Below are 27,691 nucleotides of genomic sequence, written 5' to 3'. Positions count from 1 at the left end.
TATATGCCAAGTTTCATTAAGATTGGACAGAATATGTGGCCTGTGAAAATGTACTATTGATTTTGACATCTTTCAAAATGACAATGTCAAATTCTGATGTGAAAAATAGTTTGAGCTATTTGGAGAGGTCTGGCAATATCACAAGACATTGAAAAATAATTTTGCTGAATTAGGTGAAGAGATAGGAGTTAAAACACATTTTCGAATAATTGTAGGACCCCCTAGATGTCAAAGGTCACCAAATGTTTTGGGTGTCCCCAGGATGATGTCATGACTCTATATACCAAGTTTGGTTAAGATATGTTAAAGGGTTGCTGAGAAATGGGCTTACATCCTGTTTGGCGACTTAGGCTGGCTTTACACGACAACGATCTGAACACAAGCCACAAAAGTGGCGTTGCGTTCCCACTTTTCATTCCGTGTGTAGACGAGCGTCTTTGAGTGGAAATCTGCGTGCATACGGTGACGCAAAAGTGTGTGAAATCCGACATGTTTGTTGTGGTTCGCCTGTACTGCACGTGGATGTGACGTAAACACGTACAGGACGAGAGCCAGTGTGAGCAGCTCAGAGCACACCTTTTGCGTTGTTAACCCTTTAGACGGAAACGCAACGGTGGAGCGTTTTTAAGATTTCCACTCTGGAGGGTGGGTTAATTTTTTTGCGTTTTTAAGCCCCGAAAACGCTGTCGCCATCTAAACGAAAGGCACATCTGATAAAATATTTTGTCGGTTTCACGTTTCACGAGCGTTGTCGTGTAAAGCCAGCCTTAGCCATCAAGTTTGATGGTTGTCATTGCCAAACGTTTTCGAATTTCAAAAAGCTGTCGAATGAATTTGTGTGTCATGGTCTGAAGATCATCTGGCGACGTTTCGAGAAGATTAGACATGATTTGTGACAAGAGAGGCCTTTTAAAGGTTTTTAATCAAATCCAACATGGTGGAAAATCGAATGTGGCGGAAGATGATGTCATAGGATGTGTTGAACTCGGCTTGGCCAAAGGGTTCCAAAGATATCTTGTTTGTGAAAAACGGATATTCGGGTCAAAAGTTAATAACATTAATGCATGTCCAACTTTGACCTGTTGGTGGCGCTAGAGCTCTTGACTGAGAGTTTCCTACACAGTATCACCACTTGGACCCAAGTAATGGGTGGTCTGCTGTTAAATTATTACAACATTGGGGAATTATTACATTATCTGGTTCTGCGAAATGAAGGCTAACCTGTTAATGTAATAACCTCCCGTTAATGTAACACTTTATTACATTATTGGTATAAGATTATCACATTATTGGGAAATGCACTTTATTACATTATCGGGAAGTTATTACATTATCAGGTTTTATTACATTTTCAATGGACTCAAGTGCAGATTTTTATTTCATTATTGGGGTTATTACATTATTGGGAATTTATTACATTATCAGGTTCTACAAGCCCTAATGTTTCCCCATTGTCCCCGTATTTAGCAAACACCAAACAAATATGCACTTGAGTTATCATGTCACAGTGGCATTACCTCTCTGAAGTGGATGACCTCCTGTGTGGGTGTATGGTCTCCTTAATGTCAGGAGCCCCCTTATCTGGGGGCGTCTTAATGGAAACCTCTGCAATCCTAAAGAGAATCCACTTCGGTGGATGTCAAAGGACCATGGACTGCGTTAGGAATGTGTGATGGAAATGCGAGGCTGAATACCTAGTCATAGTGTGTTAAAGAACATATACTCAGAAAGCTACCTGCGATAAGACCGTAGTGTATACAAATAGAGGACAAACTGGATGGGTATTTTAAATATTCCAGTTTACACCAATAGCTTATATGAGGAACAATTGCCTACAAATCCACTAATCTTCCAGACATTGAACAAGAATCCACGAAGACACATTGCTTTAAAAGTAAAACCAGTTGTAGGTATATAATTTATTTATTCACAAGTATATACGTAACTGCGACTGTTAAAAGTGTGACTTATCACATTATCATCTGTAAGCATAAATATCATTTTTTGTTTAATCTCTCTTGAAACTTGTTAAATTAACCAACTGAAAACAGTTATGGGTCATTTTCAGCACCACTGTATAGTACATTCTCCATATTGCATCAGGATATAAAAATATACTGATATTGTGATTTATTTTCTTGAAAACATTCTTTCCATGTTGTTCAATGGCAAAGAAACAAGAAGACGAGGAAGTAAAGATCTTGTGCTGCAAGTAAAAGTCCTCATTATCAGCATGTTGTCTTCTAATATGTTCATACACAATATGTCCATTCATTCATGTATTCACAGTACTGTTAAAACATCATTAGCAGCCTCACTGGGAAAAAAACTAAAACAACAGAGTGTTATGGTGTCTCTTAGACAGTGCAACACTCACAGTGCCACCGGCCTCCCAGCCAACAGAGAGCCACACACACACACACACACACACACACACACACACACACACACACACACACACACACACACACACACACACACACACACACACACACACACAACAAGCATGTTAAAACGTATAAGAGGTGGAAGGGCCGGTAGAGTGTGAGTGTTGTGTAACATCGGAACCATCATTGCAGGAACTGTCAACATAGAATATCTAAAATAACGCCATGGCAATTAATAATGAATAACGATGTGATGATAACCTTGTAATAATGAGGGCCATCGCAGATAAACAAAACTAGAACATACAAAAAGATCCAAATCAAAACATAAAAAGCCAAAATTAGAGACATTTCTTGGGGAGAAAAAGTCTTCATTTAAATGTTTGAGGCAAACGAGAAGATCCGTTTTTGTGTGTGAAGTAAAGGCGCTGTTGGGATGAGAGTTCGGTTCATTTTTGCAGTGCATAGAGGGAGACTTCTGACCGATCAAACACACACACACACACACACACACACACACACACACACACACACACACACACACACACACACACACACACACACACACTTCCAGCGGAAATGGACGATAATGATAAGATGGGTTGAGGAAGAATATAATGAGATAAAGGCAGTGAACCTTTATCTACGGATGGATTCTGTTCTGTCCCTTACTCTGCTCCTCTCTTCTTCTCCCTCCCAAGCTCAGCAGATTAATGAAACGCTTTGCCTGGAGAAACTGCTGGGTTTGTGGAAGAACATTCCCCATGTGTGTCGACTTGTGTGTGTGTGTGTGTGTGTGTGTGTGTGTGTGTGTGTGTGTGTGTGTGTGTGTGTGTGTGTGTGACGACCCTGTTAGCCGAGCTCCCCAAAGAAGAAGCCTTCCAGACGTCAACCTTTATTAGTTTTCACTGCATTTGCGTGTGTGCTTGTGTGTGTGTGTTTGCGTGTGTGTGTGTGTGCGTGTGCGTGTGTGTGTGTGTGCGTGTGTGTGTCGTTCAGCGTCATCGTTGAGAGGATGAGGAGACGGGGTTCACATCCGCGAGGAGGAGGCGGCCAGCTCATAGAACAACACGTACGCATCACTACTGCGCACTTGGCTGGAGGACATTGGCGTTACCCTGAGAGAGAGAGAGAGAGAGAGAGAGAGAGAGAGAGAGAGAGAGAGAGAGAGAGAGAGAGAGAGAGAGATTATTAAGTTTATAATGTACAAAACATCGCAACAAACCAATCCTTCTTAAAGGTCTGATTATGTTCCACGTCGACCCGTTCCCTCCTTGCGTCCACCGGCCTGACGTGCGCCTCCCAAAAATTTTAACCTTGCGTCGAGGCGACGCAGCAGCAGAAGCAGCAAGGGCTGTGATTGGTCCGCTCACTAGAACCCGACGCAGGACCAAAACAGGTTCAGGACTGCGTCGAAGCTTCAAATTCTTCACCTAGAGACTTAGCTTGGGAAGACGGCGAAGCTGTCCGGCCATTCTCTGACACTTCAACTACTTCAGGCTTCATGAATTCTCACCGTTAAAGGAGCATTTCACCGGTGGAGACATGAATCTGTAGTGAAAGTGGGTCATATATGTAGCCAATAGTAACATCAATGTCTAATTTGGTGCCTTCTTGACCGAGAAAAGGCAGACAGTGACTTTTTGGTGCTTGTGGATTGAAGACAACAACTCCCACAATGCCAATCAGCGTTCACTCCCTGAGGGACGTAACATAACAGCCAATCAGCGTTCACTCCCTGCAGAGTGAATCGCAGCAGTGTAGAGTAGCAGAGTAGAAAGTGATTTTTGCGGACTCCCGGAGCTCTAAATAATATAATATAATATAATATATAATATCACAGCCAAAAGCTGTGTGCGCCTCCGGATGATATTATGAATTAAAGACTGCGTTGGGCTCTCGGACGTCCCTGGTCCTTCCACAACAAGCAAAGACTATCTCGGTTATCTCGGCCAGAGTCCTGCGTGACCCGCACAATTTGGATGAAACGGGTGAAAAATAATGTACTGTGTCGGACACGGGTGCGGGTTGGGTCGGACGCCTGAACAGCGCGGGTCGGTCGCGGGTTTTGTGATTGCGAGCGAGACGTCTCCGGTGCAGGATTCAGGAGGAGTCGACTGAAACCGTCCACAGTGGATGATGTGCTTTTTTTGCACAGCAATCAAATGCCGCTTTTCCACCGACAGTACCAGCTCGACTCGACTCACCCCGCCTTTTTTGCGTTTCCATTGGCAAAAAAAGTTTTTTTTAGTACTACCTCCTGTTATGATGTTTTAGTCCAGGAAAGGCCGCCGAGACACGATCGCTTTTAACTCACTTTATTTGGTTAAGGTTATTGGTCTATTGTCTATCGTCTATGAAACAAAAGGAGAGGGATCGTATATAACACACGCGGAGCGTCTCTAAGCTTTACATCTAATCGATATGCCGCCCAAGAGATTCTGATTCTAAGATGGCGGAGTCCGAGTTAAATAGGCAGGTAGAGGTGGGCGTGTTCTGTGGCTTTAAAAGCCCGCCCCCTTTCATCTGCAGTCTTACAGCTTATGTTATGTTTACTCAGTATTGTGGCTATGGGAGAATATTATGGCTGAAATATGTTACACTAACCATTACGGACGTTGCAGAGCCTAAACAATGTCAATATTTAACCTAGAAACACCATGTCAAGCTTAAACGGTTACATTATTTCTTGCTCGCTAAAATGATTAATCAATTGGAAATATGATTGTTATATATCAAGCGTTTGTCTGTGGGGACCCCTGTTTATATGGCTAGAGGCTAGGTGCTTGCTACATATCTGGGTGTACTCCCGGTAGAAGCTAAATGCTAACAACAATGCTTGCCTGTCCAAACGTTTCGTTTTGACCCAATAACGTTAGTATTAAGGGGTGGGGGATGGGCACCTGTCCAACAGTCATTAGGGGCGAGGGAGGGCCCGCAGACCTGTCACTCCAACCTCCACGTCAGATGTAAGGAGATTTGATTCATGATGTATTACTCAAGCTGGCGTCGACTGTACATAGTTCTCCGGTTCTTTAAGTTCTTGCAAGATCATTTTATGCATGACCATTTTGAGGGTTGTTTTATTTTAGCTAGTACCAAACATTCATTTTCTGTGGCTGTGTCCCTGCACACGGCGCGTGCGTGTGTGCAGTGTTGTAATGTAACAAAGTACAAATACTTCGTTACTGTACTTAAGTACAATTTTCACATATCTGTACTTTACTTCATTATTTATATTTCTGACAACTTTCACTTTTACTCCACTACATTTCCTAAATAAAATGTGTACTTTTACATTTCTCCTAACCATCTTCGTTACTCGTTACTACAAATTAAAATCAGAAGAAGTTTGAGTTGATGACGTAATGTCCGTTTGTTGTCATGTCAACCGCCAAGCGCGAAGAAGAAGAAGTCCTGCTTGTCCGGGCACGTCACATTATTGATGCCGTCATGGAAGCACCTGCTGCAGGCTCTGCTGCTAACGTTACCACTCCGGTAGCAGATGACGAGCATCTCCACTACAGTGGCGAACTTGGTGAACTCCGTGGTGGTGACGAAGATAACGTTAAACACCCGTGGCCGTATTTGCAAGAAATATTTTAACCAATATATAACCCTCTTACTCACTTTAAAAAAAAAAACCTTTACTTTTACTCTTACTTTTAATACTTAAGTACATTTTATATCAGACAATTACTTTTGATACTTAAGTACACTAAATGTCAGGTACTTTAAGACTTTTACTCAAGTAATATTTTAAAAGGTGACTTTAACTTCTACTAAAGTCATTTTCTGGTAAGATACTTGTACTTTTACTCAAGTATCGCTTTCAAGTACTTTATACAAGACTGCGTGTGTGTGTTTGTAATGTCAAAGTTATTGACATTTATCAGTTATTAACGTCATCTCATTGAACACCCATTTCCTGCTGTGTTCTTCACAGACCTTGTGGGGTTTGTGTGTGAGATAGATGAGAGGTTCCTTGTATACCACACAACGTCATAGTTAATAATCAGGTTGCGTTTAGGTGTGTATTCATGTATTTATATGGCGCTTTTTTTAACAAATTAACATATAATAATAATAAATTGAATTTTTATATATTTATATGCCAAACTTATTTGTATAAAACCCATTAGCCCACAGCTAAAACGTCTTTTGGTTTTTGGAACCGTCAAATTAATATATTTCCTATGAGCTAAATTCTCCTGACATTTGGGCTGAAAGGGATCAAACACAACCTGGTGCAACATCGGACTTCCTACAACTCCAAAACGCATGTCTGAAAACCTCCTAGTGAGTCCTAGCTGAAACACACGCTGAGACGCTGCATGGACCCACAGCTGGAGAACGTCCTGCCGGGCTGAGGGAGCGTACCTGGAGTCGTTGAAGCTGTACCATTCACCTGAGGTGGGGTTGCGACAGTAGGCCGTGTAGTGGCCGCCCATGGTGGTGCCTGAGTGGTTGGACACGGCATACAGGTTGTACACAGCATTGGCTGAACACACACACACACACACACACACACACACACACACACACACACACACACACACACACACTTAGTGAAGTTGTTTAAACAACCCTTGATTTTATTAGATTTTACATTTATGCATTTAGACAAAATAAATTGTGTCATAGGACATAATGGGCAATCCATTATTTAACAAATGAAATGGTTTTATATGCAAAGAAAGAAAATAAATGTGCGGGCGAGATAGGAACCCCTTTAATAATTTAAAACCACACCCAAAATGGCTAAACAAAAATAAAATCACTTATTTGAAGCACTATGGTGCACACACACTAAATATATACATGGGTACTGAGGTGTATTACTTATCAGTCCAGACATTGGTCCAGACTGGTGAGTGTGATTGAGAAGCGTTAGTAAGGCTGGTACTCACTGCTGTTCCCCGAGGCAAACTCCCGCAGGTCCAGCTCCTTCATGGGGAAGTTGACGAAGGTGGAGAGTTTGCTGGTTCTGCGGGCCTCAGAGAAGCGCTTAAGGTCTGGGAAGCCACGGGCAGTCAGGGAACACAGCGTCAACTTCATTTAGAGGCTCATAGATAACCCACTGTGTGTTACAACCACTGTTATATGTTTTAAAAATAACTGGAAAAGACTCAGTGTTCAGTGCTTGATATCAGACTATAGATAATTGACCCACGTTGTTTTACTATACATGTTCATACATGGATCAAAGATGTTTTAAAGTGTAGGTAAACAAACTCTTTGAGCTGGAATTAGAACATTATGAGATAAAAAACAACAACAGTGTTTTGGACTGAAAGTCCACAGAGGGGGCTGTGTTATCCCCATGGTTACGACCTATGGCCACTCTGTGATACTTATTAGTGCGTCGTTGTGTGTTATAATGAGTGATGTTGTACATATTCAATGAGCCACACGCTGGAGCGATCACTACGTGTCCAGACAGACCTCTACGTGTCCAGACAGACCTCTACGTGTCCAGACAGACCTCTACGTGTCCAGACAGACCTCTACGTGTCCAGACAGACCTCTAACTGTCCAAACAGACCTCTAACTGTCCAGACAGACCTCTACGTGTCCAGACAGACCTCTACGTGTCCAGACAGACCTCTACGTGTCCAGACAGACCTCTAACTGTCCAGACAGACCTCTACGTGTCCAGACAGACCTCTAACTGTCCAGACAGACCTCTACGTGTCCAGACAGACCTCTAACTGTCCAGACAGACCTCTACGTGTCCAGACAGACCTCTAACTGTCCAGACAGACCTCTACGTGTCCAGACAGACCTCTAACTGTCCAGACAGACCTCTAACTGTCCAGACAGACCTCTAACTGTCCAGACAGACCTCTAACTGTCCACATCCCAGCCAGTGGCCTCCAGTGGCCGTGGAAAAGGCACAATGGTTGGAGACTGAAAACATATTTCGATTTTACTCCTGTTTTCTCTTAAAGGGACATATTATACCAGTGTGTGTCAGTGGCGGCTGGTGGTTTTTAAAGTGAGGGAGGAAGGACTGCGCGCTTGGTTGCCATTGGCCTGCTTGCACTGTTAGTGGCGTATGGTGGCATAAGTATGTGAGACTCAAGTTGTTTCAGGGTGTTTTGGTGAACTACAAAATAGCAGGGAGGGATAATTATGTGAATACAATTTATACAAATCCACCAGTGGCAGCATTGTACTTTGAAAGCTGGTGGGCAGCATGTCTTGGACTACAAGGGCAGAAGGAAAGGATGCAAAGCCAATTAGATTAGATATAGACATTAGATAGACATTATTAGATTTGTAAAACTAAATAAAAAAGTCTGGGCCTATCATTGGGCCTATTTTTGCCCTCAATGACTGAAGCTATTGATTGTAATTATGTTTATTTTCAGCTACAATTGTTTTAAGAAAAGACTAAAGCGATGCCATTTAAAATGCATCATGCTCTGAATCATTCACTAACATCCTTTCCACAATATCAAACAGAACGGTCAGAGTAACAAACAAAAAGAACAACAAGAACATCATTTCACAACTGTTGACATGGGCTGTAAGCCTAACATTGTTTGAGGCAAATGTGGATGTTAATGGATGTTTCAGAATGTTGGTCATGGTGTTAAGCCAAATAAGATTGAGGGACTTCATTTATAGATCAAGTCAATCCCCTCCGCTGTTTGTGTTAAAGATATCAGTGACCTGGTCATACCAAACGGGATATTTTAAAGTGATCTCAGAAAAACGGCGTGTGTAGCTCCACGTTTTCGCCACCCTTTCAGGGGGCTTGATAACCCAATGTAGGAGTGTCGAAAAATAGGTAGGCTCAGCGCATTTATTTCGAGACCTTGCCCAACTTTTAGCGGTGGAAACGCCAATATAAGCGAACCGAGCCGCGCTGTACCGCAAACGAACAGTAGCGCACCGCTCGGTGGAAACAAGGCTGATCGACTTTGACTGATCAGGTTTGTTGGTTCTCGTAGCCTAGAGACTTGAGGGGATAAACACTCCCTCCGGGCTGCTCCACAGCCAGGGCTCCTGCTTATTGGTTCATAGCGCAGCCAGGGCTCCTGCTTATTGGTTCATAGCGCAGCCAGGGCTCCAGCCTATTTGTGAATAGACGTTGACGTGATTCAGATCCCTTAGCTAGTCCCACCCCCTCAGAGGAGGACTTTCCTCCTCTCTCCCATTGACCCCCGTGTTATCCACCGGCCGCCAGTAGTGCCCGAGAAATTAATGGGAGTCAATGGAGGCTGAGGGAGGAACGTCCTCCCCAAAGTAATATTCAATAGGGGTGCTAATGTCCCTTTACCCAGGGAAATGAACATTAAAGGCATTAGTCATATTTAAGGGCATTCATTCATTACAGTAGTCTGGGCAATCTAGACTTTTTATTCTCAACAATGTTAAGGAGGATCTTCCTCCCTCTCCTCACTGGAGAAGCCTCCACTGGTGTGTATTATACCAGAGTGTACCATTGTGTCGATTCTGACATCACAGGTGGACGTGTCACACCTGGTGGTATAATAGATACCATAGATACCTATGTTGACCATCATATAAGATATATTACCACAAAAAATAAAACAGATTTCGCGTTCATCTGCCCTTCAATGATAAAATAAATGTGTACAATATTTCCCCTTTAAAAACGATATAAACTTTAGGTTGCTCCTCCACTTAAGCCGCAGGGGTAAAGTAATCAATAAATGTCTACTTTGTTCAATTTCAAAAAAGCTCTCTAATATAAAACGTGAGGAAGAACACATGCAATACATGCTTGATGATTTAAAGTGATGATTACGGCTGGTCGGACAGTTATCAAGAAATAACTTTCAACTGATATCGTCTCTCAGCAATCAAATCAAGAAAAGTCATGAAAGGCTTGAAAATGCTTTTTTTAAATGAACAACCAGTAATTTTACTTCTACTTGAGTATAATTTCATCAGAGTAATAGTACTTCAATGAGGTGTGATTCTCTTTCCACATCTGCCTTCAGTTGTGTGTCTGAAAGCAGGCAGTGCATCCGTACTCAGCTGTCAAACGCCTCCAAAGACCTGGCATCCATTATGAATTCTCATAGAGTGAATCAAATCAAGTTATAAAAAAAGTCCCTTTTACAACCACGAAGAGGAAAGGATACGGAGCACAAGGATCTTTGGGAACCTTTGTACGGTGAACTTCTTGGTGCACCGTCGCCTGGCTTTACATCTGTAGCAGGTCTGTGGACAGAGAAGAACAGCTCCTGGTTACAGCTGCTGCATGGACCATTGGAGAGCTGTGAAGAGAGCAGAACAGAGGAGACAGAGCGCAGGATCTACAAATCAATCAACGCCCCTCCCTCTCTGCTACATTTATAGTTAGCGGATAATGCTGACGCTTTTATCCAAAGCGACTCACAACCATTCAGTCACACATTGACACACTGACGGCGGAGTCAACGACGCAGGGCGACAGCTCGTCAGGAGCAGTAGGAGGAGCCGGGGATGGAACTAGCATCCTTCAGGTTACCAGTCAACCCGCTCTACATCCTGAGCCACTGTAACCTGACATCCTGCATCACCGCCTGGTACGGCCGTTGTACCCCCCTCAACCGTAAGCCCTTTCAGAGGGTGGTGTAAACCGCCCAGCATCACATCCCCGAGATGGAGCTGCCCTTCACGGAGGACCTCTACACTCAGAGGTGCAGGAAGAAGACCGACCGCATTGTTAAAGACCCTCATCACCCCAGCAATACACTTTTCCAGCTGCTGCTGCCGACCGGATGGTAGACGCTAACGCAGCATCCCGTCTGGCTCCATCAGACTCACCCCACAGGCCATGAGACTGAGACTCACCTCAGACTCAGGGACCGTCTCACCCCACAGGCCATGAGACTGAGACTCACCTCAGACTCAGGGACCGTCTCACCCCACAGGCCATGAGACTGAGACTCACCTCAGACTCAGGGACCGTCTCACCCCACAGGCCATGAGACTGAGACTCACCTCAGACTCAGGGACCGTCTCACCCCACAGGCCATGAGACTGAGACTCACCTCAGACTCAGGGACCGTCTCACCCCACAGGCCATGAGACTGAGACTCACCTCAGACTCAGGGACCGTCTCACCCCACAGGCCATGAGACTGAGACTCACCTCAGACGACATGTTTAAAAATGTCTGTTTACATTTCACACCTGTTTATGCTGAATCCATTTGATGAAACCACTGAACTATTCTACTATCAGTACATATAAATATTCTTATTTCACATTATCATATTCCATGTACAGTATTCTATTTCATTTACAGTTATTATATTTTTATTTTATTCTAATTATTTCACGTTCAGTATTCTATTTAGTTTACAGCTATTATTATAATATTTTTATTTTATTCTAATTATTTCATGTTCAGTATTCTATTTCGTTTACAGCTATTATTATTATATTTTTATTTTATTTGTTGAAGAAGCCAATGAGCTCAAGAAAGCGAAGTATGCTGAGATGGCTGGAGAGGCAGCACAGCGAGGCTGGAGTACGCGACTAAGGACTATTGAAATCGGTGCGCGGGGGTTCGTGGCTAGATCTGCTATTAGCTTGCTGACTGAACTGGGCATTTGTGGACGAAGTCTGAGGCAGGCGGTTAGTAACATGTCCGTGGCAGCAGAATGAGCAAGTGAATGGCTGTGGGTAAGGAGAAAACATACTTCCTGGGGTGCAAGCTAAGGTAAGCCAGCTGACTAATGTGCTAACGTGTTTGTTTGGTCAGGGTTAGCGGTAGGGCTAGGGGTACGATGCAGGAAAGAGAGTTTTTAGATGCATTAAATGTGGCAATGTGGTGGCAGCATGGAGGGGGGTGAATCCAGGACGCTGGTTTCATTGTTAAGCCCTCAGGAGGTGTCGTGGGCCTAACTTAACGATACATCTGTGAAAGAGGGTGCCCACTTGATAACCCCAATGATATTCTGCTTACTGCATACTGCTTATATGACGAATAAACCAACGAGAAGCTACTGCCGCCCCCCCTGCTGCCTCCCGGCCTCCCCCCATCTCCATGCCACTGACAAGTGTTGCATTCTCCCGCATATAATAACGCAGTTTCAATGTGATTGACAGGCAAGATGGATTCCCTGAACCCATTAGAAAATAAATGTGATCAATGGACGGTAATCCAGGAAAGGTCTAAATGATCTCATGCAGCAGGGGGCGCCAACTTCAGAGAGCATTTCACTCACTGATGGCTGGAGGACGGCTTTGGCATTTCTAACTTATTCCACTGAAATGATAGCTCTGCTGTACTTTGGCCCTTAAACCTCTAAGGGGATTTCACTAGTCTGAAAAAAAAGTCTGTCAGCCATATTTAAATGTTGCAAACTTTTTTTGTAAACAAAATCAAAACAAACCAGAAACTCAATTGGTTCAATATTCTGAAGAACACAAGAGATAATGTGTGCTACAGCATACTATATGTACCATACTAGTATACTCTAGGTACTGTACTGCAGTACCTAGAGTATACTATATGTACCATACTAGTATACTCTAGGTACTGTACTGCAGTACCACACCCTGGCACAGGGGAGCGCCACTCAAGGGTTAAATTGCAGCAGTAATCCACACTAGGGAATGGAAGGCCACTCCGGCCTTATAGATTGAGATCGTAAACGTTATAATATTTATAATGTTTAACAAGGAGCATTTTGAATGTGCTGCCCGCTAACATCACTGCAGAGCTGTGTAACTCTGAAACATCATTACAGCTTCCTGGGGGTGAATTAGGCCATTACCCCAAAAGACAGTGAAACACATGAAGGCCTCTCTTATTTTAAACTTTGTTTTGTTTGCTTGACCAAGAACATGTCAGAGCTTTATCTGTTGAGCCAGTGGAGCTTAAACTGGTCTGTGTGTGTGTGTGTGTGTGTGTGTGTGTGTGTGTGTGTGTGTGTGTGTGTGTGTGTGTGTGTGTGTGCACATGTGCTGTGTGTGTGTGTGTGTGTGTGTGTGTGTGTGTATCAGTGGAGGCTTCTCCAGTGAGGAGAGGGAGGAAGATAACATTGTTGAGAATAAAAAGTCTAGATTTCCCAGACTACTGTAATGAATGAATGCCCTTAAATATGACTAATGCCTTTAATGTTCATTTCCCTGGGTAAAGGGATATTAGCACCCCCTATCGCCTATTGGAAATTACTGCGGGGAGGACGTTCCTCCCTCAGCCTCCATTGACTCCCATTAATTTCTCTGGCACTACTGGCGGCCGGTGGATAACACGGGGGTCAACGGGAGAGAGGAGAAAAGTCCTCCTCTGAGTGGGTGGGACTAGCTAAGGGATCTGAATCGCGTCAACGTCTATTCACAAATAGGCTGGAGCCCTGGCTGCGCTATGAACCAATAAGCAGGAGCCCTGGCTGCGCTATGAACCAAAAAGCAGGGGCCCTGGCTGTGGAGCAGCCCGGAGGGAGGGTTTATCCCCTCAAGTCTCTAGGCTACGAGAACCAACAAACCCGCTTGTATGCCTTGTTTCCACCGCGCGGTGCGCTGGTGTTCGTTGCGGTACAGTGTGGCTCTGTTTGCTTATATTGGCGTTTCCACCGAGAAATGCGGTTCGGTGCGGCTTGGTTCGCTTATATTGGCGTTTCCACCGCCAAAAGTCAGCCGAAATAAATGCACAGAGTCTACCTATTTTTCGGTACTCCTCCGTTGGGTTACCAAGCAGTCTGAAAGGGTGGCGAAAACGTGGAGCTACACACGCCGTTATTCTGAAATCACTTAAAAAATATCCCGTTTGGTATGACCAGGTCACTGATATCTTTGCAACACAAACAGCGAGAAGGATTGACTTGATCTATAAAAGTCCCTCAATCTTATTTGGCTTAACACCATGACCAACATTCTGAAACATCCATTAACATCCACATTTGACTCAAACAATGTTAGGCTTACAGCCCATGTCAATAGTTGTGAAATTATGTTCTTGTTGTTCTTTTAATAGTTTGTTACTCTGACTGTTCTGTTTAATATTGTGGAAAGGATGTTGATTCAGAGCATGATGCATTTTAAATGGCATCACTTTTGGTCTTGTGTCTTCATTTTTCTTAAAACAATCATAGCTGAAAATAAACATAGCCAACTTACAACCAATATCTTCAGTCATTGAGGGCAAAAATAGGCCCAATGATAGGCCCAGATTCTTTTATTTAGTTTTACAAATCAAGAGTAGGCCTGATTTGACTAATTGGCTTTGCATCCTTTCCTTCTGCCCTAGTCCAAGACATGCTGCCCACCAGCTTTCAAAGCACAATGCTGCCACTGGTGGATTTGTATCAATTGTATTCACATAATTATCCCTTCCTGCTATTTTGTAGTTCACCAAAACACCCTGAAACAACTTGAGTCTCACATACTTATGCCACCATACGCCACTAACAGTGCAAGCAGGCCAATGGCAACCAAGCGCGCAGTCCTTCCTCCCTCACTTTAAAAACCACCAGCCGCCACTGGTGTGTATGTATGTATGTATGTATGTATGTATGTACAGTATGTATGTACGTATGTATGTACGTACGTATGTATGTATGTATGTACAGTATGTATGTATGTATGTATGTATGTATGTATGTATGTATGTACGTATGTACAGTATGTATGTATGTACAGTATGTATGTATGTATGTATGTATGTACAGTATGTATGTACAGTATGTATGTATGTATGTATGTACAGTATGTATGTATGTACAGTATGTATGTATGTATGTATGTATGTATGTATGTACGTACAGTATGTATGTATGTATGTATGTATGTACAGTATGTATGTATGTATGTATGTACAGTATGTATGTATGTATGTACGTACAGTATGTATGTATGTATGTATGTATGTACAGTATGTATGTATGTATGTACAGTATGTATGTATGTATGTACGTACAGTATGTATGTATGTATGTACAGTATGTATGTATGTATGTACAGTATGTATGTACGTATGTATGTATGTATGTATGTACAGTATGTATGTATGTACAGTATGTATGTACGTATGTATGTATGTATGTATGTACAGTATGTATGTATGTATGTATGTACAGTATGTATGTATGTACGTACAGTATGTATGTATGTATGTACAGTATGTATGTATGTATGTACAGTATGTATGTACGTATGTATGTATGTATGTATGTATGTACAGTATGTATGTATGTATGTATGTATGTACAGTATGTATGTATGTACGTACAGTATGTATGTATGTATGTATGTACAGTATGTATGTATGTATGTATGTATGTACAGTATGTATGTATGTATGTACAGTATGTATGTATGTATGTATGTACAGTATGTATGTATGTATGTACAGTATGTATGTACGTACGTATGTATGTATGTATGTATGTACAGTATGTATGTATGTACAGTATGTATGTACGTATGTATGTATGTACAGTATGTATGTATGTATGTACAGTATGTATGTATGTATGTATGTGCGTGTGTGTGTGTGTGTGTGTGCGTGCGTGTGTGTGCGTGTGTGCGTGTGTGTGTGTGTGTGTGTGCGTGTGTGTGTGTGCGTGCGTGTGTGTGAGTACATGCACTCACAGGCTTCTCGTCGCCGTCGAGGACGTCCTCCTTGGTGAACAGCCTCATGCAGTCCATCAGGCTCACCTCGCCGTAGCCCTTCTGGGCACAAACACAGAGGCAGCGCCATCACACACACGCACAGGCACGCCCACACACACACACACACACACACACACACACACACACACACACACACACACACACACACACACACACAGCCAGCACAGAAGGCAGGGGCAGCACAGAGAACAAAACAGATGCTGTGAAGAAACATCAATGCTACCAGTAGGAGGTTGACCTTTACAGAGTGCTAGCCTTAAATCCAAGGTCACTCACATAAGGAATATTCCCACCCATGCACGGACACATGTACACCCGCAGATACACACACACACACACACACACACACATACATAGTTCTTCTCCAAATTATTTGTATGTCAGGCCAGAATCCATCCGTCCATATTTTACGCTCTGCATAATAGAAGGTAACTGCACTACATTTGTGCGTTGTGTGGTTGTGTGTGTGTTCTCTCACCTTGGTGATGGGCAGCGAGAGATCCCAGAAGGGGTCGAAGACTGTTGAACAGAAGCCACAGTGACTGCAGGTCAGCGAGCTCCTCAGCTGGCCCACAAACAGGTCTGGGGACGCACAGGAGAACAAAGGTTATTCACACACACACACACACACACACACACACACACACACACACACACACACACACACAAAAGCACATGGCAAAATATGTTCATGCTAAACAAACCTTCATTAACTGATAACATATTCATATGAATGTATTTCAGATCTAATGGCCAATCAGATATGGGATATTCGAGCGGGCTTTGGATGGCCACAATCATCAGCTGTGTTGACCGTCTATATCAGGCTTAAGCTGTGAATTGACACTTAGTTATTTTACTCACCGACTATTTTACTGTCCTCTCGCTCCAAGTATTTGCTCCACATCTTTTTCCCTTTGTCCTCGTCCCTAAACACAACAGCATAGCGGTTAGCTGCCAGAGGTACCATCAAGGACCATGATGGTATCTCTTCACTGGCTGATAACATGAGTGCGAGAGGGGAAACAAACATGTGTACCAAATGTTAAGGGCTGTTGAAATGCAGGGTTGCCAACTCTCATGCATCTGGCGTGACACTCACGATTTCAGCATCAATCTCACGCTCTCACGCACACGCAACTAGACCAGAGGGGTATTCCGTCAACCAAGCTATGCATAAAGCCGGGCTTATTTCGCTTAGCCTGGCTTCTTTCAGCTAGAGTTGCGTTCCATTAACGTGACTTAAGGGAATCTCCGCTAAGTAACCATGGCAACTTATCCGACCAAACTAACCTGGTTGGTAGCAGGTTAGTCAGGCTAACTTGAGCGGTGTTTCAGAGAAATCCATCTGTCAGCAACAATTGTACCATCAGAAGGTTCCACCAAGCCTAGTCCTCACAATTTTGTCATAAATGTACATATATGAAGTACAAACAGCGTATATTTTCACTAAAGGTCTAAGATTATATTATTTAATTATGCAAATTAAATAATTCAATGAATTGCTATCTATTGTTACTGCGGCTATTTTTTCAACACATTTTTATACAAATCTATGTATTATAGCGTAATCAGGAATCAGCAGTTGGGTGGATGGTCTAGCACTTGCCCTGTGATACGCGCGACCCGAGTTTGCATCCAGAGTATTTCATAGTATTCTTGGCGTTGGCTTCATTTTGTAATTCCCCTTATTAATTTTATTAATTCCCTAATTAAGAATATTCAAGGAAATGGAAAATAAATGGCATGAAGAGTTCTTTGATTTCTCTAGTAATCCTTTCCTATATTACTAATTGCGTGGGGATTGAGCCCCGGACGACTCGAGACTATCTCCCTGATTACAAATCCATGGTCAATATTCAATTAAAATATGTTACGCTTAACACTACTTATTCATTCAACAGAGCGGCGATTTTTGTGCCAGGCGGCCTCTCTGTTTCTATTAATGGTTACGGTGTTCCCTTTTTGAGTTATTATATGCGTGTACTCCTCATAGACCTCCACAAGCAGCTTCTGTTCGCCGCTGGAAAAGATCCCGCTCGGTCCTTTTCGGACATTTGATCCATGATTCGACATTCACGGTTCTGGGCTGGTTACATATCTCGTGAACGCCAGCCAAAAACCCAGTTGGCAACCCTGGAAATGCTGCATCTCTCCTTTGAAATGTGCTATTGTACGGATGCTTGTTTCAGGTGCAGATTGTCTAACCAGTAGCCACCGTGCACAGCATTGGCATTGGGTTGTGGCTAGCTGATATGCTATGCTAAATGAGCTCAGCTAACAACTTTGGAATGTTAGCATTGGTCAGAGGTGATATACTCTAGTCCTTTCTGGAAGGAAATTAAATGAAAACAAAACCACCTGGACTGAAAACGATGTTAACGATGTGACCGGTTAAGGTAGCCCTGACATATAGCCTCTATCCTAGCCTCTATCCTAGCCCTGACATATAGCCTCTATCCTAGCCTCTATCCTAGCCCTGACATATAGCCTCTATCCTAGCCCTGACATATAGCCTCTATCCTAGCCTCTATCCTAGCCCTGACATATAGCCTCTATCCTAGCCTCTATCCTAGCCCTGACATATAGCCTCTATCCTAGCCCTGACATATAGCCTCTATCCTAGCCTCTATCCTAGCCCTGACATATAGCCTCTATCCTAGCCTCTATCCTAGCCCTGACATATAGCCTCTATCCTAGCCCTGACATATAGCCTCTATCCTAGCCTCTATCCTAGCCCTGACATATAGCCTCTATCCTAGCCCTGACATATAGCCTCTATCCTAGCCTCTATCCTAGCCCTGACATAAAGCCTCTATCCTAGCCTCTATCCTAGCCTCTATCCTAGCCTCTATCCTAGCCTCTATCCTAGCCTCTATCCTAGCCCTGACATAAAGCCTCTATCATAAGTAAACAGATACATTGGAAACGACCTATAGAAGCCATATGTATTACCTGTTAAAAAGGAGACCTTGAGCTCCTATTGTGGCCAAAGAAATAACATGAGCCACACTCTGAGTCTACTTAAAGTAAAAATGTACTTTTGTTTGACCGGTTAACAAGCCCTGGACTGTGAGCCGTGGCTGCACACACACACACACACACACACACACACACACACACACACACACACACACACACACACACACACACACACACACACACACACACACACAGGGCTTACGGGAGGTGATCAAAGTCCTCGGCGGTGCCCCGTGGCCGGACGGACACTCTGTTGACCTCGTTGTGGAGGCCGTCCAGCAGGAAGCGCAGGAACTCCTGAGCGTCCTGTTGGCTGTGAGGTGAGACACACACACACACACACACACACACACACACACACACACACACACACAAACACAGAAACACACACACACACACACACACACACACACACACACACAGAAACACACAAACACAGAAACACACACAGAAACACAAACAAACAAACACACACAGTGAGCGAAATCAGTGAGTAAGTGAGTGAGTGAGTGAGTGAGTGAGTGAGTGAGTGAGTGAGTGAGTGAGTGAGTGAGTGAGTGAGTGAGTGGAGTGTGTGTGATGAGTGCGGTGAGTGTGTGAGTGAGTGAGGGGAGTGAGTGAGTGAGTGAGTGAGATGAGTGCGGTGAGTGAGTGAGTGAGTGAGAGAGTGTGAGTGAGTGAGTGAGTGAGTGAGTGAGTGTGTGTGATGAGTGCGGTGAGTGAGTGAGATGAGTGAGTGAGTGAGTGAGTGAGGGGAGTGTGTGAGTGAGTGAGTGAGTGAGTGGAGTGTGTGTGATGAGTGCGGTGAGTGTGTGAGTGAGTGAGGGGAGTGAGTGAGTGAGTGTGTGAGATTAGTGAGTGTGTGAGATGAGTGAGTGAGTGAGGGGAGTGTGTGAGTGAGTGAGTGAGTGAGTGAGTGAGTGAGTGAGTGAGTGAGTGAGTGAGGGGAGTGTGTGAGTGAGTGAGTGAGTGAGTGAATGAGTGAGTGAGTGAGTGAGGGGAGTGTGTGAGTGAGTGAGTGAGTGAGTGTGTTTTTGTGGCTCAGGGTGGTCAACATACTTGTATCCTACGAATCTGGGAGCGTATCTCTGGATCTGGGTTTTGAACTCAGACGGGCTGACAGCATCGCTGCTGGAGGACGTCCACATGGTCTGGAGCAGCTTGGCAAACTCTGCACACACACACACACACACACACACACACACACACACACACACACACACACACACACACACACACACCGACATTGACTTTTTAGATTTGTGCGTGTGTGTGTGTGTGGGTCATTGTTTCCCTCTGTTTATGGATGCTTGGGTCTTATTAATGCATAGGTTTCTTTATGTGTTATGTTATATGTGTGTTATGCATACGTTGGATTGTTTATGCATGTGTGGCTGTGTGCATTCAGGAGTGTGTTTATGCATGCAGGTTGTGTTGAAGCATGCACAGGTGTTTTTGTGCATGCATAGGTGTGTCTATTCATGTGTGGATATGTTAATGCACATGTGGGTGTGTTCTATATGCAGTTGTGTTTATGCATGCATGGTTGTGTTATGCATATGCAGGTGTTTTTATGCATGTGTGGTTGGGTTCATGCATGGTTGTGTTATGCGTGTGCAGGTGAGTTGATGCTGTGTGGGTGGGTTGTGTGTGTGTGGGCCTTACCTTCCATGAGGGCTGTGTTGGTGCGGCTGTTGTTGTTAAGGTCTCTGCGGTGGGAGTTGTGCAGGCAGTAGTCTCTCAGACTGTGTGTGTTGCTAAGACACTGCAGGATGCTATTCATAAAACACTGCACGTGCGAGCACACATACACAAACACACACACAAACACAAGAAAGATAAAGAGATACAGATATTAAACACACTGAGTTAACACATTATAATATTTCAATACGTTTATTTTTATGAACTACTTTGAATGCAACGATTTTGAATTTCTAATGGTGAAAGCCCTTTAACATCAGAATAGTCTGACAACTTGGACAAATCTAAACCCACCCCCACACCATGCCTCCCTCACAGAGAGAGAGACACACGCCACCCTGCACACAGTCTGTGTTGCTATGTTGTTGTAATGTTATTCACAATGGCCACACGGCCCGGAAGATGGACCCATGCGTTGTCATCACATGTGTGTGCATATGAGTGAGTGCAGATCGGACCAGGTAGAGAGACAGAGAGAGATAGAGAGAGAGAGAGAGAGAGAGAGAGAGAGAGAGAGAGAGAGAGAGAGAGAGAGAGAGAGAGAGAGAGAGAGAGAGAGAGACAGAGAGAGAGAGACAGAGAGAGAGAGAGAGAGAGAGAGAGAGAGAGAGAGAGAGAGATCAGATTAGGTTACTGCATACCCGCTGAAAGGCGGACAAGTGCATTCTCTCTCTTTGTCACACACACTTATTTTAGGAGCAGCCCCTACGCCTGTTGCCTGGCAAAAACGTATCAGCGCTAACCGCTAATAGCGATCAAAACATAAAAGAGAAGTCCCTAACAGGCTTCATACGTCTCATTCCTCTGCTGTCCGTGTTACACAGACAGCTCTTCTCTGTTATACAAAATGCAGTTGCGTCATGTTTCTTTTATTGATTTTACAGACCAAATACAGTACCATGATAGCCAACTAGGAATAGAATACGTATTGGCATTTAGTTGTACCACACAGCCCACTGCTGCTCCACTCACCCTCCTCCCACAATCCCATTCCCAAGAGCAAGTGAACCCCAAACCGCTTTTAGTTTATTTTAAACACATTTTAACGCATTCAAGTGAGGGTTACATTTTGTGTGTTTGTGTTTGCACATGTGTGTGTGTGTGTGTGTGTGTGTGCGTGTGTTAGTGTGTGTGTGTGAGTGTGTGTGTGTGTCTGTGTGTGTTGAACACTTACTGTGTTTCCCAGGTTGCGCAATCCCACAAGGCCCTGTGCACTCTTGGAGTTCTGCAAGGCAGGAAGGAAAAAAACACGTTTTAACAGCCGGACTATGTGTCAGAAGTGTGTGTGTGTGTGTGTGTGTGTGTGTGTGTGTGTGTGTGTGTGTGTGTGTGTGTGTGTGTGTGAAAGTGAGTGAGTGAGTGTGTTTGTGGTTCTTATATTGATATACTGAGTAAACTTATACAACTTAAACAAAAAAAAACAGTTTGAAAGCATGAGCTTAAAAAATGACACATAGTATCCTATGTGGTAATTCTTGACCTTTGCATTTAATTGTACAGAATGACCATGTTATACCACACATTGGACTATCAAACACCTTGACTCAACTTTGACAACCCAAACACTCCTCCTTCTCACATGATGGATTATAAATGAGGGTTTAACCTTAAAAGGAGCATGGCTGGACACAACTATCAGTGCTGGGTGTATGGGCTGATACCATGCTGTGCTGGGGCCTTTTACTCAAGAGCACATGAGATAAAAAACAACAACAAAAAAAACAATTGCCAACAATGCAAGCCACATTCTTTACAAAAAAGTGTACACATCTACGGTGGTAATAACTCCTATAGCTTTTGTTAAAGGTGCTTTAAGTGCTATTATTTGAGTCATAATTGGTTATAAATGACCTAGCCATCGATTAGCTACTAGTGAGTGAAACCTGCTGTGAGAAAAACGTCTCAATAATAATAATTTAGTTGACCTGCGGTAACCCTGCGGTATAAGGTCGCTCCCGGCTCATTTCAGGTCATCAGTGCCCTGTACTACAAACCTCGATTAGTGGGTTAGCGAGGTATGTTGTGCTCAAAGCCTGGGTTAGCCGGGACACGAAAGTCGCTCTCTTTTAGCGTCGCTGTATCACCATGGTGACTGATGCTGTCAACCAAACATTTACATTTAGGGCATTTATTAGATGCTTTTATCCAAAGCGACTTACAACGGTTAATACACAGCGACGGCGGAGTCAACCATCCAAGGCGACAGCCAGCTCGTCAGGAGCAGTTAGGGTTAAGTGTCTCACTCAGGGACACATCGACACTAGGAGGAGCCGGGGATCGAACTAGCAACCTTCCGGTTACAAGTCAACCTGCTCTACCTCCTGAGCTAAGCTGACCCCAAACCTGGTCGGGAGCAGGTTTTCAGCTAACTCTATCCAATGATGTCTGGCTGCAGCCTGTAGGACATGGACATGGACCACATCCAACTGCTACCGTCAAAAACGTTTTTTACGCCAGCGATGATGTTTAGTAAATTATGTCCCTTTTTAAACATCGATATAGTGGGACATTTTTCATGATTAATTATTTTCCATGGCCGTTTCCATTTCCATTTCCTCAATACCAAGTACGTGAACTAAGGACTCGCGGACTTGGAATTAAGTACTTGGCAAGTCCGGACTTCCAAGTACAGACTTCCGAGGACGCGAGTACGCACCTGCAATTGCAACAGCAGCGGACTCGATGACGTCACCACCTCAGCTCTGTTAACTGCTTTACGGCCTCATGTAGGCATACTGAACAATATAAACAAATTATATAAAACTAAACCCCAGCCTCTTTCATTTTAAAATAGTATGTTAATATTTTGAATGAATATAAATGAAAAGATATGCTTGTCGTGTGTATAAGCTATACACATGACTTTTTATATGTAGGGTACAGATGCGTGTGCCTAACTGCCTATGTAGTTGGAGAGTAGGCTATTATAACGAATAATAATAATAACAAATTACACAGATTAGAATAGAAACACACACACACACACACGATCGGATGGATCCTGCCGTTGCGATGGTTTTCCTCTATCAGCGACATATACAATGTAAACAAATTATATAAAACAAAACCCTAGCCTCTTTAATTTTAAAATATTTTGAATGAATAGGCCTACATTTTTGTTATATATGTAAAATGTTCCTATATATAGCCTATTATTATAACTTACATACTAATATTTGAAAACACGGGAATGCGAAATGCATCCTGGGATATTTAATGGTCCCAAGTCCACACAAGTCACCTCCGATGCATCCTCGATGGAACGGCCAGTTTAAGAACGCATCGAGAACGTACTTTGCGTACTTTGAATTGGAACAGTACTTGGGCTACAACTGATGACGTTTCACGAGAACGCAAGTACACAAGTACAGACAAGAACGTGAATTGGCCTTAGTGTAGGTGTCCAGTAGCTATATGATGGCTCAATAAGGTTATTCACAGGGTATCTGTAGACAACAGTTAGTATAATTCCATCCATTACTCCTCTGGTGTATCTTAGTAGCTAAGAATTAGACGTTGTGTTGGGAAGTAGCGCAGGCCCCACTACGTGCTGGGGTCCTGCATCACTCTCACTGTTTGCTGTATATTATCCTCAGCGTAAAATATGCTGTTTTATGTCTATTCCAACACCATTTTATTTGAAATACATTTTGCTTCCTGGGTGAATAATATGCAGTGATTTTTCTGTAGGAGTTATTTGCTTTATTATCGAACAGTATTTGTTGCACTTTTTCCTATTAGGTGCAGGTTTCCTATCTCATGGTGCACCGACCAGGCCTAGAGCCTAACTGCACCAACCAGGCCTAGAGCCTCACTGCACCAACCAGGCCTAGAGCCTCACTGCACCAACCAGGCCTAGAGCCTAACTGCACCAACCAGGCCTAGAGCCTCACTGCACCAACCAGGCCTAGAGCCTCACTGCACCAACCAGGCCTAGAGCCTAACTGCACCAACCAGGCCTAGAGCCTCACTGCACCAACCAGGCCTAGAGCCTCACTGCACCAACCAGGCCTAGAGCCTCACTGCACCAACCAGGCCTAGAGTCTAACTGCATGGTGCACCAACCAGGACTAGAGCCTCACTGCACCAACCAGGCCTAGAGCCTCACTGCACCAACCAGGCCTAGAGTCTAACTGCATGGTGCACCAACCAGGACTAGAGCCTCACTGCTTGAATCAGAATACCCTGCAGAACATTTATTTTATAGTTTCATTATACCAAAGGACCCAAATAACGTGAAGACATGACAAATGAAAGCTTTCCTCAATGTCATTTTTTTCAAATGTACAAAACTTTCAGAAGCATCCATGTATGCAAACAGCAAAGACGGTTTTCAACTAGATTGGTGATAGAGCCTCTCCATCCCGTCGCCTGTGCCCCGGATAAGCCAGGAGTTTCCTGATCCGGCTGGACGGTATGTCGTTTTCGGAACACAATGCAAGGCTGGGGCTGGAATGCGGAGGAATAGTGGAAAAAAGTCTATGCAATGGGCGACATGGAGATACAGCTACCCAAACACCATCAGCAACCCCTCTCAATAGCTTTGTTTGAGGACCTCTGCACTTCCATGACAGTCTGACATCAGATTGTCACGGAAATAATGCTGACTGCAAACAAGGTGTTTCAGGCAGTGAATGAGAGGAGTTTTAGCTAAGCAGACGTTAAACATGGATAACACACTATGGCAAAGGGAAAAACTGAAAAAGTATAATATGACCCCTTTAAACACTAGATATTTGGATCTTTATAAACGTCTTTCAATCGTCGTTAAATGCACCTAAGATATTAATGAGGAAACACCGGGGGACTTTGCAGACCAAGACACATTTCTTGAGATTTATTTACAGGTTTCATTCTTTAGAATGTGGTTTTATTTTCCACACTCCATGATGTCCTTTTTTGATTCTTCTGAAAAAGCTTTCACTGGCTCAGAGAAAACTCCACGCTGAGCTCAGCACGGCAGAAGCCTTTTCTGTGCCTTCAGAATAAAGCGGCAGGCTTTTATGCTTCATGTTGATAAGCTCAACTCAGACCCATCTGTCACTTGTACTCATTACTAAATAGAACTATATGCTTCTGATATGACAAGAACAGAAATAAATAAACCCAAACAATACCCTCCTTAACAAATGCACCAGGTGCAGATCAAATATACAATTTATTCAGAGAACATTTACTGATGTCACATATACACTTTATAGCGAATATAATAAAGCTGAGAGTAAAAGTAGAGAGAGAGAAGTGAGAGAAAAAAACGTTTTTAATTAACAAGGGCTTATAATAATCCTCCTTTACTTGAATTCCACTGCTGGGAATGAAGCACTTTAGTGACCACTACATAACATGTTAAAACCATGATGACACGCACACACACACACACTGACAAACACACACACTTACAGGCACATAAACATGCTTACACACACTCACAGACACACGATCACACTAACACACACACACACACACACACACACACACACATACATGTAAGCATGTGCAGATACCAAACAGACCCATGTAAGCGTGCAAGGTTACACAGACACGCACACGCACACACACACACACACTTCACTTGCCGGTGAGGTAGACAATCCTCTCCTGTCCTAGACCTCTGGTTGGCTGTCTGACTCATGGCTCCACCCCCTGTCACCCTGCGCTTCATTACACAACAAACGCCTGTGACTTTGCAGAAATCTGCTGAGTAATACCATTGCTGGCCCTTGCTTAATACAGCACCCTTCCTTTGGTTTTTGCACCCCAATCAGAGCCTGCCTGCCCACTAACAGCTCATGACTGTCTCCGTGGCAACACTGTCTCGTCATCACTACTATATTTTTTTTTGAGGGAGGGGTCTAAAGCCAGACAGCTGGCTACTGGTCATCGCTGACTGTCAGTGTTAGTAGTCGGTCGGCTATTTTCGTAGTCCTTTTTTTTTTTCTAGAATTTGACTGACCTCTGTGTCTGTCTGACGCACACTCCTGTGATACCGTCTCACTTAGGAGAGGCAGTGAGCATGCCTTGTTAATCCAATGTGAATACCTTCAGGAAGTGTTAAGGTAATGGTTTCTCTCTGCACCAGTGTGTCCAGCAGGACACAGGATGTGAAGTAACAGATTAAGAGCTCCTGGGACCTGCTCATCAAAGCTAACGGCAATTAGGCATTCTTTTAGACTTTTTAATTAACTATCGTTTTTATCTAAATACATATCTTTGAGAAATAAATATGAAATAAATGCACTAGAACAATAAATAATGCTAAAAGATCTGGTGGTCCTGATCAAATTGATTCCTATTTTTTAAAGACAGCAGCAGGCTTGATTGCTGAGCCCATTGCTTCAATATTCAACCTTAGTCTTCACAGTGGGTTAATTCCTGGCTCTTGGAAAACTGCATTAGTCCTTCCCCTTCCCTTCCACGTTAAAAAGTGGAGATCCTACTCTCCCAGATAACTACCGTCCTATCTCTAGACTGTCTGTCACAGCCAAGGTATTTGAATCCCTTGTTAATGAACAGATTAAGGATTTTTTATCCGCAGATGATATTTTGAGTCACACACAATCTGGCTTCAGAAAGGGCCACAGTACAGAAACTGCAGTTACCTCTGTAACAAATGATATTATTGCAGCTTTGGATAACAAAAAATCATGTGCTGCAGTGTTTGTTGATTTATCTAAAGCTTTTGACACTGTGAACCATGGCCTTTTCTTACAAAGCCTGCAACATATAGGTTTCAGTAACACCGTCTTAAAGTGGTTTTCAAATTACTTGACTGGGAGAACTCAATGTGTGTCTATAGATAAACACAACTCTGCATCTCTGGAGGTGAAGTCTGGTGTTCCTCAGGGATCAATCTTGGGACCTGTTTTATTCACTATTTATATAAACAACCTTGGTCTAGGCCTAGATCAAGCAAAGGTACACCTCTACACAGATGATACAATTATTTATACTGTGGCTTCATCTCTACAAGTAGCCATAGATTCTCTACAGTCTGCATTTAACCAAATTCAA

The 27,691-nt window shown here is 43.4% G+C and overlaps 1 protein-coding gene across 9 annotated transcripts in view; it reads right to left on the bottom strand.

Moving 5' to 3' along the window:
* Positions 1 to 1,887: 1,887 nt before the first annotated feature.
* Positions 1,888 to 27,691, bottom strand: part of usp2a (ubiquitin specific peptidase 2a) — a 49,022-nt gene continuing 23,218 nt past the window's right edge. For 7 of the 9 annotated variants that reach the window (XM_084467462.1, XM_084467463.1, XM_084467466.1 and 4 more), the window contains 11 exons: positions 21,855 to 21,905; positions 20,642 to 20,765; positions 20,036 to 20,147; positions 19,179 to 19,289; positions 16,859 to 16,923; positions 16,473 to 16,576; positions 15,953 to 16,033; positions 10,508 to 10,586; positions 7,298 to 7,402; positions 6,768 to 6,888; positions 1,888 to 3,505 (listed from right to left, as the gene is read on the bottom strand). In XM_084467462.1, coding sequence (XP_084323588.1) covers positions 3,418 to 3,505; positions 6,768 to 6,888; positions 7,298 to 7,402; positions 10,508 to 10,586; positions 15,953 to 16,033; positions 16,473 to 16,576; positions 16,859 to 16,923; positions 19,179 to 19,289; positions 20,036 to 20,147; positions 20,642 to 20,765; positions 21,855 to 21,905 — 1,041 coding nt within the window. In that variant the 3' untranslated portion in view covers positions 1,888 to 3,417. The remainder of the gene's footprint in view (positions 3,506 to 6,767; positions 6,889 to 7,297; positions 7,403 to 10,507; positions 10,587 to 15,952; positions 16,034 to 16,472; positions 16,577 to 16,858; positions 16,924 to 19,178; positions 19,290 to 20,035; positions 20,148 to 20,641; positions 20,766 to 21,854; positions 21,906 to 27,691) is intronic. The other 2 variants (XM_084467467.1, XM_084467469.1) reach the window with 1 other exon arrangement.

Source organism: Micromesistius poutassou, assembly GCF_964030765.1.
Source record: "Micromesistius poutassou genome assembly, chromosome: 4".
Lineage (NCBI taxonomy): Eukaryota > Metazoa > Chordata > Actinopteri > Gadiformes > Gadidae > Micromesistius > Micromesistius poutassou.
Note: the sequence above shows the minus strand (reverse complement) of the source record. Positions and strands in the feature narration are given on the sequence as shown.